Here is a 12955-nt window from a genome sequence, read left to right as displayed (position 1 = left end):
ATGATTTCAAATTGACAATGTAGTGTTGTAGGTTTATTATAATATTTAAGTTAGAAACAGTTATGCTAATAGTTAATTCAAAATGAGTAACTAGTTACCTGTTTTTATTTTTTGTTTTCTCAATAACCAAAAATAGCCAGAAAAAAGTAGTAATTTACATTGTATTGGTTTTCTACTCTGATTTCCTGAGACTTTTAACTTTTTCTACCAAAGGTGACTTTTGGCGAATTTTCGAAGGCGTTATGCGTCATAGCAACACACACGAGTCTACTAATCTATGGACATACGGTTTTAAAGAATTGGCAGTACTGCGTACGTCATGTGTCATTTTAGTGTCATTCATTTGTTTTGGTTTCAATTTTTATACATTAATTTTAATAAAAATATCATAATAAAATTATTTCATCAATAAATATGGAAACGAATATTGTTAGAACTACGGAAAGCAGATATGACAACGACTGAAGTACAACATAATAGCAATTAAAACATTCGACTTTGTCAATTTAAAGTTTATTACGCGAATAAACATGGGAAGAACTCAACGTAAACGAAAACATAAAAAGCTAATCCAGTTTTACACGTGCAATAATGAAAAGAACTCAATTTTATTGAATTCCTGGTTAGCGGATAATGGATTACGAAGTAGCCAGAAACTCGTATTTGCAATGTTTAATGATACGGGCCGAGGGCTCCTGACGAAGAAGAAGATATCGTCGGGTGAAGAACTTATGAGCCTACCACTTAATTTAACCATAAATGTAACTAGTTTATTAATGGATGTCGTGTTTTGTAGAATTTTTTTAGAGAACAAATCCAGTCTAGTAAAGTATAAGCAAAAAGTATCATTCCAGTCATTATTGGCATTCTATTTGATGCATTTAAAGGCGCAAGGCGCTAATTCCAAGTGGTACATTTATTTAGAAAGTCTACCAAAAGTGTACACAGTTCCATACTTTCTGCCAAATGAAATAGTGTGTCATATTGATAGTGAAATTGTGTGTGTGATTACGAAACAAAAAAATATAATAGAGACCTCATTTAATTTTTTTAATGAAGTTTTACAAAATACAACAAGCAATAATAATGAGGTTCAAAATTTGAGATCATATTTTACATTATCAAGATATGAATGGGCATATTTTACAGTAAATACCAGATGTGTTTATATGGATTTGACAAAACTTATTGACTTACAAAATGTAAATAGTACAATTTTATCCCTCGTCAATGATAACACAAAGATATCATTGTGCCCCTATTTAGACATGATTAACCACAGTCCAAATGCTAGAAACGAGACAAAACTTATGATTAGTAAGGACTTAGCAAATTTACCAGTCACAAAACTAAATGAGGATATATTTTCTGATGTATGGTTTTCTATTTATACAAAAAATAATTTTGATCCATATACACAGGTTTTTATATGCTATGGTGACAGTCATAATTTAAAATTGATAACTGAATATGGATTCTTTTTACCATCTAATGAAATTGACTTTGTATCATTTAGTTTTGATGAAATTAATATGTATTTAAACTCTAAATGTATTAAGCTTTCTAGCGACCAAATAGCATTTATTAATAACCATGGATTGAATAATGATTTGTATATTGATTTACGGGGCCTAAGTTTTAATTTCTATGGTTTATTAATGGTTGTGAAGTATTACTACAACCAAAATCTTGATATAAGTAGATTAATTTATTCTGCAGCTATTTGTTCTAATGATAGGGTATTAATTGAATTTATAATACCAATGGTTAAAGATAGACTTGTAAATGTAGGTGTAGCTCTTGACAAATTGTGTAATTTTAGTAAGAATATGGTTTTAGACAATTGTATTAATCTCATGGGTCAATATGTGAATATATTAGAAAAGTTTATTAAATGTTAGATTTCTTAAATTGTTTTTCATTTGATAAATCTAAGCTAAGCTAGTTTTTCACTCCTGTTACTAGTTACACTATTTTCCTAAAAGATCAAACCTGTTGCCTATTTATAATTTATACTAATAGCTCTGCTAAATTAGTAGTAGAACAGGTTTCCGAACTTTGCTCTTAACATTTTTTATGTACCTACAATTTTTTTTTTTTTCTTCTCGTCTGGCACCTATAATTTTGAACTTATACAATGAATTTTTTAATGCACACTGTGGTTAATGGGCATAGACTATAGATAATCAGCTGCGGCCAATGTTTTTGTCGGAGCTATCAATGTCACTGTCAGTTAAGAAACGACCAAACCATGGCGGCAGTGCTTTTGTCAAACAGGAGATTTGATAAATTAATAAAAACCCATGTAAAATACACCAAAACGTTCTCAAATAAATCAGTGATTCTCAACAAGCCACAGTTCAATATTATTTGTAACCAATGCGCTGCCGCAAGCTACTTCAGGGTACTAAAAACTGTTCTGAAAATGATGTGATCTGATGATTTTTTCTTTGAATTCTTTTCTTAGTTAATTTTCGTGTGTTACTTTGCAGTTTTATTCTTCGCAAACACCAAGCAATGCTGGTCAAGATTCGGCAAAGAATGTTTTGGCGGCGGTTTTGGCTAATAAGCCCAAAACAGGGAAAATTCCAGTTGGTAAGTCTTGCAGTAGTTCTTAGAACACGTATTTGACTGAATTTCAGTTCTGGTATATATGTTGCGAATTGTTTGCCAACTGAAGTTGCGTAAGTTGACGTTGACCTTGCAGTGAATTTTATGTTTTATCTGTTAAAAGAATTTAAGGATGGTTTATTAGTAACTGGTTTAATCAGCTGATAAAACATATTTACTTAAATACTTAATTAAAGTATAATTTCTGGTTCTAAAACTTACCAGTTGCAACCACACTAGGATGTGATTCCTAAGACATAGTTCAATAAACTTATTAAAGTAAGACTGAAAAACTCCCATTTAAAAACTAAAGAAGCATTTGTGGTGCATACTTAGTTATCAATTATTAATTTACCTCTGAGTACCACTTATTGACACTACAAGTTATAGATTAAAGTTACACTTAATATACTTAAATTTACATTTAAATAGAGTTAATCTGTAGATATTTAACTTAAAATAAAAGAAGCATTCACCTTTTATTTGTTAATAACATTTCCCTACAGTATAATTTTGATAACTGCTTATTTTAACTCTTAGATACACATTTTTAGTTAGTTGTTTTAACTAGTAATATCGAACATTAGTTACTTAGATACATCACTTATTGCATCTTTATTTACATTTACTAATTTGATGCTTTTGTTGTCATTTTGTGTTCTTAATGCCTGGTTGATACAGATCTCTATCCTGCATTCACCCACTTAGTTTATTCCAGCTTGTCCATCCCTTTTTTATCATCCCCATCCCATACAAAGCACTTCTATCCCTATACTATATCCTGATATGGTGTCCCGTCCTTAGGGATCCAAAAGAGAGACTGCTTTCATCCAGGCGCATCTGTTTTGTCCCGAGAAGATATAAACCTTGGAGATGCCAAACCTGTATCGGGGAGTGACATGGTCAGAGGGATGCTGGAGTATGTATGGCCTAAGGTGAGAGATTTTGAGTCTATTAAAAGTGATTTCTTAATCAGGGAAATGCATTTCAGTACACTTTCTGTAAAATTCAAGAATTTTTTAAGCTTGCTTTGTTCATGTGTATATTTCATGATAAAATAATTATTATTTTCTATTTGCTTAGAATTTATTAAATATTTGCATGTATGAAATCTGGGACCTTTCGCTTGCGGTATCTGGATTCTGATTTATCTGTACACTTTCACTATGACTTGATCTATCTATTCTATAGGCACCTTGAATTTTATGTGTTTTGTTGATATTGAAAACAATTTTATTAGTAATTATTGAAATCATGCAATTGGATTTGACTCTGTGGTATCAGATATATTTAACGATGATCTGCCTATTTGTAGGACAATGCAATGATTAGGAACAGAGTGATGCTATCCCTCTCGCTCCTGTTTGGTGCGAAAGTGATGAACGTGACAGTGCCTTTCCTGTTCAAATACGCGGTGGATGAGGTAAACCAGCTGACAGTGACGCCGGCTGGTGACGCGTTGTTGGGGATGGCGACGGTGCCGCAAGCTTTGGGGACCACTGCCTTCAGCTTGTTGGTTGGATGTGAGTATAGTGACAGGCCGTTCCTGTTCAAATACGCGGTGGATGAGGTTAACCAGCTGACGGTGACGCCGGCTGGTGACGCGTTGTTGGGGATGGCGACGGTGCCGCAAGCTTTGGGGACCACTGCCTTCAGCTTGTTGGTTGGATGTGAGTATAGTGACAGGCCGTTCCTGTTCAAATACGCGGTGGATGAGGTTAACCAGCTGACAGTGACGCCGGCTGGTGACGCGTTGTTGGGGATGGCGACGGTGCCGCAAGCTTTGGGGACCACTGCCTTCAGCTTGTTGGTTGGATGTGAGTATAGTGACAGGCCGTTCCTGTTCAAATACGCGGTGGATGAGGTTAACCAGCTGACGGTGACGCCGGCTGGTGACGCGTTGTTGGGGATGGCGACGGTGCCGCAAGCTTTGGGGACCACTGCCTTCAGCTTGTTGGTTGGATGTGAGTATAGTGACAGGCCGTTCCTGTTCAAATACGCGGTGGATGAGGTTAACCAGCTGACGGTGACGCCGGCTGGTGACGCGTTGTTGGGGATGGCGACGGTGCCGCAAGCTTTGGGGACCACTGCCTTCAGCTTGTTGGTTGGATGTGAGTATAGTGACAGGCCGTTCCTGTTCAAATACGCGGTGGATGAGGTTAACCAGCTGACGGTGACGCCGGCTGGTGACGCGTTGTTGGGGATGGCGACGGTGCCGCAAGCTTTGGGGACCACTGCCTTCAGCTTGTTGGTTGGATGTGAGTATAGTGACAGGCCGTTCCTGTTCAAATACGCGGTGGATGAGGTTAACCAGCTGACGGTGACGCCGGCTGGTGACGCGTTGTTGGGGATGGCGACGGTGCCGCAAGCTTTGGGGACCACTGCCTTCAGCTTGTGGGTTGGATGTGAGTATAGTGACAGGCCGTTCCTGTTCAAATACGCGGTGGATGAGGTTAACCGCGCTGCTTTGTAAATCCATATAAATAAAAATGCGCGCTATAAGCGCGCGTCAGTTCATCGATCGAAGTCAAAGTCAAAGTCATTTATTCAAAGTAGGTACAATTGATGGTTTATTTGTGTGGTTGAAATTGTTAAATTTGTATGATACAGTGGTGATAATAATTAATTACGAAATTATATGGATTTACAAAGCAGCGCTGCCTCCGAGCGGCCACCTTGCGGCAAATTTGAAGGAGACTTTGAAGTCATTATTCACTTGCGGATTAGTTATCATTAAAACATACAGTAAAATAACGACCTTAAGTTGAAATCTGTAGAGCGCACTTTGACTTTGCTTAGACTTAAGTTTCAGTTAAATTGAGACAGATTCATGTCAGTGGTATAGCGCTGTCACTTTTTAACAGTGATCTCAAGCTTAGTCACAAGTTGCGCCTAACTAAGTTTCACTTCAAAATAATCTTCATATTTCATTTCAGATGGTATTGCCCGAGCAACAGCGGCAGGCTTCAACGAGCTAAGAAACGCTGTGTTTGCTAAAGTGGCTCAGCATTCCATCAGGAAACTAGCCTGCAATGTGTTCATGCATATACACAACTTGGACCTCAGCTTTCATTTGGGCAGACAGACTGGGGCCTTGTCGAAAGTAACTATTATTTTTTCCGACTTGCTCAGATTCCGTCATTAAAGAACAGGCCAAATGAGAGTCAGACTCGCGCACCAAGGGTTCTCTACTTAGGTATTTTTTCCGACATCGCGCGTTTAGTATTCTTTACATGAAATTCTATGGACATACACTCACTTCATCAACTCTGTAACGTCAGCGGATAGCCTCGCTCGGAGTTGATATAATATTGTATTGTAGAAAGAATGAAAAGAAAGAAAAAACTTTTATTTTTGAAAGCTGTGCCACACATTACCAGTTATTCTATTGTTACACAGACAATAGACCGCGGCTCTCGCGCCATAAACTTCGTGCTATCGGCCATGGTGTTCAACATAGTGCCCACAATATTCGAGCTCGCCTTGGTGTCTTCCATACTTGGACTCAAGGGAGGAATGGCTTTTGCAGGTAACATTTACAACGGAATAATATAAATAAATGGGTAAAATGCGTGTCAGAATACGCATAAAATATGGTTCTGTAGCCATATGAGTTGTTAAACCTTTGGTAGCCATTATATCTGAAACAGAAGCTTTTTTCAAAAACTGGCTAAGAAACTCTATCTCATTTGAGGGGGTGAACTAATAGTTTTTTGGCGTACTCACCTTTACACGTTTCGTTTTGACATTTGACGGAACATTGCGCGCGCAAAATTCATTAATTGGTTGTTCGAAAGAATTTTACTATCGATCGTCTTTTGATCAATCAGCTGTGTGCAGGGTTGTTACATTCGAGTTTTAATCAAATTCTTGTAACTTCCCATAACTCCCGCGGGTATCATGCAAAGCTCATTATTTTTTGGTACATCTACACATCGGTGCTAACCTCAGCTATCTGGGATATTACAGACATTATCTAGCACCTTGTATTCAGCCTAAACCCTTCTCATTCTGGGACTAGTAGGCTGGAAATAGGCTGAAATGATGATGATAACAATAACTATAGTTTCATGAATAAAATGTAACTTTTTTCCTCAGGCGTGGCATTCAGCTGCGTGGGTGTGTACGCGGCATACACACTGGCGGTGACCCAGTGGCGGACTAAGTTCAGGGTGTACATGAACAAAGCTGAAAATGAGGCCGGCAATAAGGCCATCGACTCGCTCATCAACTATGAGACTGTTAAGGTAATAAATAAAATTATTATGGAGTAGCTGAATGACGTCATTGTGGATTTAGTTTTCAAAATCCTGTGGGAACTCATTGACTTTCCGGGATAAAAGTAGCCTGTCACTCTCCAGGTCTTTAACTAATTCCTTGTAAAAAATCACGTCGAGCCTTTGCTCCGTCGCGATGTAATTGAAGGACGAACCAACTAACACGCTTGTACATTTATAATATGGGTACCTAGTAATTACATTATGCTTTAAACTGCGAAAAAACCACACTTATTAAGTTGAGGCTAGTGAACTGACAAAATAAATGGTCAGACAATAACTTGTTCTTCTCCCTGGGTAGATTTGTACCAAAATTCTAGAAATTTGGACTTTTAAAATTTTTTAGACCTCTCTTTTTAGAATTTTTATTAGGTACTAGCTGTGCCTGCGACTTCGTTCGCGCGGAATCAGCGCGCTTTATATAGCCACGGACGCTCCGGCGCGAGGCGTGTAGTACGTACTCTGTACGTTAAAAATGTTCGCCGTGATTCTTTAAATTGACAACTTTTTTATTTATGAACCGATTGACAGGAAATAAACACTAAATGTTAAGTGAAGCTTACTACAATATATTAGTGAAAACCGTATCTAAATCGAATAAGCCGTTTCTGATATTAGCGTGCACAAACACACAGACAAACAGACAAAAAAAAATTACAATTTCGGGTTCGGCATCGATATAATAACAACCCCTGCTACTTTTTTTTTATATATTTCCATTGTACAGACACCACTTTTCTACAATTTTATTAGGTATATGTATAGATTCCAAACCGATTTTAAATTATTTGTGATACCTACCTAGTATTAATCTGTAAACAAGTTTTATACAACGACTTCGTCAAACTACCTGGCTCGTCCCACACAACTTGACCCGTGAAAACGCGGCTTTAAGTCAGAGCAAAGTCAGAATATTCTTAAACCCAAAACATTGTGTTGCAGTATTTCAACAACGAGAACTACGAGCTACAGAAATACGACGCAAGCCTGAAGAAGTATGAGGACGCTTCTCTCAAGACTGCGTCTAGTCTGGCGTTGTTGAACTTCGGCCAACACGCCATCTTCAGCGCTGGCCTGAGCGCCATTATGATTATGGCGGCCAATCAAATTGCTCAGGGTAAGATTCTCGACATTCAAACTTTTAAAGAGGTTTGAATATTTTAATACTAGCTGATGCCCGACACTTCTTCCGCGTAAAAGGTTTTTCCAAATCCCATGGGAACTCTTTGTTTTTCCGAAATAAAAATGTCAAATCCGTCTAGTAGTTTTTGCGTGAAACAGTAACAAACATACACACACACATACGCACAAACTTTCGCCTTTATAATATTAGTGTGATGGAGCCCGACCTACCTATTTACAGTGGTAAATTATTTAACGATTCAAAAGCACTTGTAAAAGTTTATTTGAATAAAAATCTATTCTATTCTATTCTACATGTCTGCCATTTTCTTTTTTTTTTTTTCAAAGTATCAACCACGAATAAAACCTGCATTAATCAATAGTCAATTTGTTGCTCCATTGCGACGTGATTGAAGGAAAACCCGACAAACTCACAAACAAACAAACTTTTGCATTTATTATGTGAGTATTGAGTAGTGATGGATTTTGTTTCCTTCACAAGGCAATATGACAGTGGGTGACTTGGTGATGGTGAATGGACTGGTGTTTCAACTGTCCATACCGCTGGGCTTCCTGGGCTCCGTGTACCGCGAAGTTAGACAGGCGCTGGTCGACATGCAGACCATGTTCACTCTTATGACGGTGCAGCCGCGGGTCAAAGTGAGTATACTTGTAAAGGTTTGCGCCCACTGGCGGCACGGCACGGTGGAGGCAGAGGCATTCCGCATGCTGGTGACACAGCATGCTTAAGTATACCGCAGTCCACAGCTTTGTTTTTGTATAATGTCGCATGAAAATCCGTTGCCGTGCCGTGCCGACAGTGGGTGCAGGCCCTAACATGGAAAATGTACAAATTGTTTTACACACAAAACAGGGATGCACTTACGAACGTACGCACCCATAGGATATTATACGCATGCCCATAATGATGTTTACGTTCACACATAAAACACATTAGTGCGTGCTAAACATGCACGCAAACGAATAAAGTTAAGATTTTTTTCCAAATTATTTTTTACCCTTATAAATATTTATTGACAGGAAAAAGAGCAAGCGAGCAAACTTGTAGTGGAAGCGAAAACCGCTACAATCGACTTCAAGGACGTGAGCTTCAAATACATCAACGGCAAGCCGATCTTCAACAACCTCACCTTCAGCATACCCGCGGGAAAGAAAATTGGTATCGTTGGAGGCTCGGGGAGCGGGTGAGTGAGATTTTAATTTTTTTTTTTTTTCTCTTTATTTGGAACACATACACCATATTTACAATCTTACTCAGCTAATTATTCTTAGATGGTACATTCGCCTATGAAGTGTTCACTGATAATCTATATAATTTTAATTTTGTGCGGGAGTTAGTAGGTTAGTCTATGTAATTAAATTAAGTAAAATTAAGTAAATTTAATGCTTTCATTTAAATAGTTTTGATAGATTAGTAGTAGTAATTGTAACTTTAAGAGCCATGTTCATGGAAGCGACAACTCGTTGGTGCGTAGAGCTCTAAAATAGTGCTGTTTCCACAGATGAAGGAAATAGCGTTAATCTGTGCGTGTCAACCTTTCCCTCTAACCATACACATCGAAAGGTCCGGGTGAATGAATTTTGCTTGAGATACAAGACAGATTTTTTTAGTCAAAAACGGCAAAATGAAAATTCAAATCGTTGTTAGAAGTTACGCCTATTTTTCCCAAAAGAAAACAATTTTTTTACACAAATTTAAGACATTTGAAATTCTCATAAAATAAAGTGTGACATGACATTTTTAATTTTCTAGTTCCATATATAGTTTATTTACGCACGAAGTTGCATCAAAATTTGCCCCAATATAGATGTTTTTTCAAGGGCCATAACTTTTAAAATAAATATAATTTTGCCAAATTTATTCATTTAGGGCATAGATAAGAGAGAGATAAATCGATACCTGGCTTAGTTTCAGATCTATTCAGAATTCTAAAAGAATAATCAATTATTTTTTGTCAGTAAATCGACAATGGTGCGTCTGTTGTTCCGTTTCTTCGAGCCGCAATCCGGGCAGATCACGATCGCCGGACAAAACATCAAGGATCTAGACTTGGTCAGCTTGCGGAGAGCCATTGCCATCGTTCCACAGGTAAATCTTTTTTAACCCCCAACCCAAAAAGAGGGGTATTTTAAGTTTGACGTGTGTATCTGTGTATCTGTCTGTGGCATCGTAGCGCCTAAACGAATGAACTGATTTTAATTTAGTTTTTTTTTTGTTTGAAAGGTGGCTTGATCGAGAGTGTTCTTAGCTATAACCCAAGAAAATCGGTTCAGCCGTTTGAAAGTTATCAGCTCTTTTCTAGTTACTGTAACCTTCACTTGTTATAAATTTTTAATTTATACTTGTTCATTAACAGAATTCGAAAAGTTCCATCCGGAACAGAAAACAATAGTGCATGTATAAATCGCGACAGGTCGACAATGGCAATCGTCTTTTAGGGTTCCATAGTATTTAATAACTCCATATAGTTGCGCCATGTCCGTCTGTCTGTCCGCCAGTTTGTTGGCGATTATTAATTTATTTTAATGTTCTAATAGGTGTTTTGTTGCGTTTCAGGACTGTGTACTGTTCCACGATACGATATACCACAACCTTCACTACGGAGATCTGTCCAAGTCGCAGGAGGAAGTGTACAAAGCGAGCAAGATGGCTGAACTGCACGAATCCGTTATTACTTGGCCTAAGGTATAATTTTGCTGAGCTCTTGAGATTTTGACAGTTTCGTTTAAGATATCTTTCAAAACTTCAAATTTATTTGTCAGTAAGTTTATCAGTCCTAAAAATATCGCCAGCTTTTAAGCAAAAAATCAGGTACTTTATAGCAAATTATGCTATAAATAGCTAGCTAACCACACTAGCTCATACAGCTTTTGTTTGAAATAGCTCTTTTATAAGTACTTATTGTTAAATTCAGTGACTAAAACCAGCAATGGGCGATTGTTGTAAAAACGATCGAATGAATCGAACAATTAAACAATCGACTGTCGATTCGTTTTCACATAAAAACAATGGTATAAAAATCGATTATACATTCGATTATTTTTTTAAACTCTATTTGAATTGCACAAATGAATTCAATTATCGATTCATTTGTCTCCCCAGGCCCGTAAGTAACAATTGGATAATCGTACAAATCGATTGTTTTTCGGATGAATCGCCCATTGCTAGCTAAAGCTGTCGATCATTTTGTTGCAGGGCTATGAAACTCAAGTAGGCGAGCGTGGCCTCAAGCTATCGGGCGGTGAAAAGCAGAGAGTGGCGATCGCTCGAGCGATACTGAAAGACTCGCCCATCATTATATTTGATGAAGCTACGTCTAGCTTGGACTCGCTCACCGAACATGTGAGTATAGAGATGAAATAAGAATACTAATACTACTAAGGGTCAATTTTAACAAAATTGATTAAATTTTATAACCAAGATAAAGTTGTAGTTACTCTCAGATAACCAAATTTTCATTTCACAAAATACTTAACCTAAGACATGAAAATAGTCCTTAATTTTCTTCTTCTAAATATTTTTATATATATTTTGCAAGTTTTTCTTTTTGACTAATGTTTGTTCCAATTTCAGGCCATTCTCCAAGCGTTAAAAGCGGCGACAATCGGCAGAACGTCGATATGCATCGCACATCGCCTGTCCACAGTTATGGACGCGGACGAAATATTAGTGCTAGAAAATGGCGCCATTTCTGAGAGGGGCACCCATAACTCGCTCATCGCTAACAAATCATCCTTATACTATAGGCTGTGGGAGAAACAGAATAGAGAAGCGATGCCTGGACCGTGAAGTAACACGTTGGTATATTGGTTACCAATGTTGGATCCAACAGCGAAATCTCCAAAATCCAACCACGAAATCTCATTAAGAAATTGGCGAAATGACGTAATTAAGTTGTTAAATCTTCCACCATTGTTGAGTTAAATGTTTGTTCCAATATACCCCTAATGTTTTAATTTGAACGTTTGTTAAAAGTGTATTTTTAAGTCAAAACCAGGAGAAACGGGATAGCGAACTGATTCCCTGGACCGCGAAGTAACACGTTGGTATATTGGTTACCAACGTTGGATTAATAATGTTTCGTCCAACGAAAATTGTTGCGTTGTAAAGTAATGTAATCGTTCAAAACCTTCCACCAATGTTGGGTCAAATATTTTCCCCACAACGGAATTTCAATCAGAAAGTGGCAAGTTATTGAAGTAAAGTTTGCTTAAAACATTTTACCAATGTTAGACCCAAGATGTGAAGGTGTGTAAGAAAAAGTAATAATTCGATGATTTTATTGTGAGTATGATCTTAATAAAGTAAATAATAATTGGAACTTTCCAAAACATGAAAACGTTTGTGAATTTTGTGAATCAACTGAAATGTGTAAATCAAAGAATTTGTTGTATTGTGAGATATTGGATCAAATATTTTATCCAATATACAAGTAATTATTATTGTTTTATCAAATCAATAGTACTGTTATTTATTGTAAATGCAGAATTACAAGTAGATTCCAATAGAGTGGTTTCATGGAAGTTGAACCCTGGACTCTGAATATATCTACCTCGTGTGACGTCGTACTGGAACGCTAAATCGCTTGGTGATACGTAAAAGTTAAAGAAATTGTTAAATTAAATATTTTTTGTTTAAATAAGTAAATATTAGTAAAGTAATATTAAAAATAATATATTGTAAATAACTAGATAATATTTAATGGTACTATGTACAGTTACTGTTGAATTAAGAATATTACTTTGTTTTAACTTGTGTTTTATTTAAACAAGACTAAATTTAGCGCTTTCCTTTTCCGCAGCTAGAATTATGAAAGGGATAGAAATATATTTAGATATGTCATAGTTTAGGTTGGAGATTTTAAGGAAATACGAAATTAGTATTTGTTGTCATCATGATCAACCTATCACCGGCCCACTACTAA

General features: G+C 37.0%; 2 protein-coding genes across 6 annotated transcripts; both read left to right on the top strand.

Moving 5' to 3' along the window:
- Positions 1–321: 321 nt before the first annotated feature.
- Positions 322–1911, top strand: LOC123866762 (SET domain-containing protein 4). Its single transcript, XM_045908441.1, has one exon. It carries the CDS (start codon positions 531–533, stop codon positions 1899–1901), a length of 1371 nt encoding a protein of 456 aa, XP_045764397.1. The 5' UTR covers positions 322–530; the 3' UTR covers positions 1902–1911.
- Positions 1912–2213: 302 nt separating this feature from the next.
- Positions 2214–12782, top strand: LOC123866610 (iron-sulfur clusters transporter ABCB7, mitochondrial). 5 transcript variants are annotated; one of them, XM_045908261.1, is made up of 16 exons: positions 2214–2404; positions 2493–2595; positions 3415–3545; positions 3926–4002; positions 4150–4868; positions 5547–5713; positions 6010–6139; positions 6709–6857; positions 7830–8004; positions 8512–8669; positions 9051–9214; positions 9990–10119; positions 10588–10716; positions 11227–11373; positions 11605–11821; positions 12068–12782. In XM_045908261.1, the coding sequence occupies exons 1-15, from the start codon at positions 2252–2254 to the stop codon at positions 11818–11820; spliced, it is 2748 nt and encodes a 915-aa protein (XP_045764217.1). In that variant the 5' UTR covers positions 2214–2251; the 3' UTR covers position 11821; positions 12068–12782. The 5 variants fall into 5 exon arrangements, with proteins under 5 accessions (XP_045764217.1, XP_045764218.1, XP_045764221.1 ...); XM_045908262.1 differs by having other exon boundaries at positions 2215–2404; positions 3469–3545; positions 11605–12782; XM_045908265.1 differs by lacking the exon at positions 4150–4868 and having other exon boundaries at positions 2216–2404; positions 3469–3545; positions 3926–4133; positions 11605–12782.
- Positions 12783–12955: the final 173 nt, after the last annotated feature.

Source organism: Maniola jurtina, chromosome 7 (assembly GCF_905333055.1).
Source record: "Maniola jurtina chromosome 7, ilManJurt1.1, whole genome shotgun sequence".
Lineage (NCBI taxonomy): Eukaryota > Metazoa > Arthropoda > Insecta > Lepidoptera > Nymphalidae > Maniola > Maniola jurtina.
This window is presented reverse-complemented; position numbering and strand designations above follow the sequence as displayed.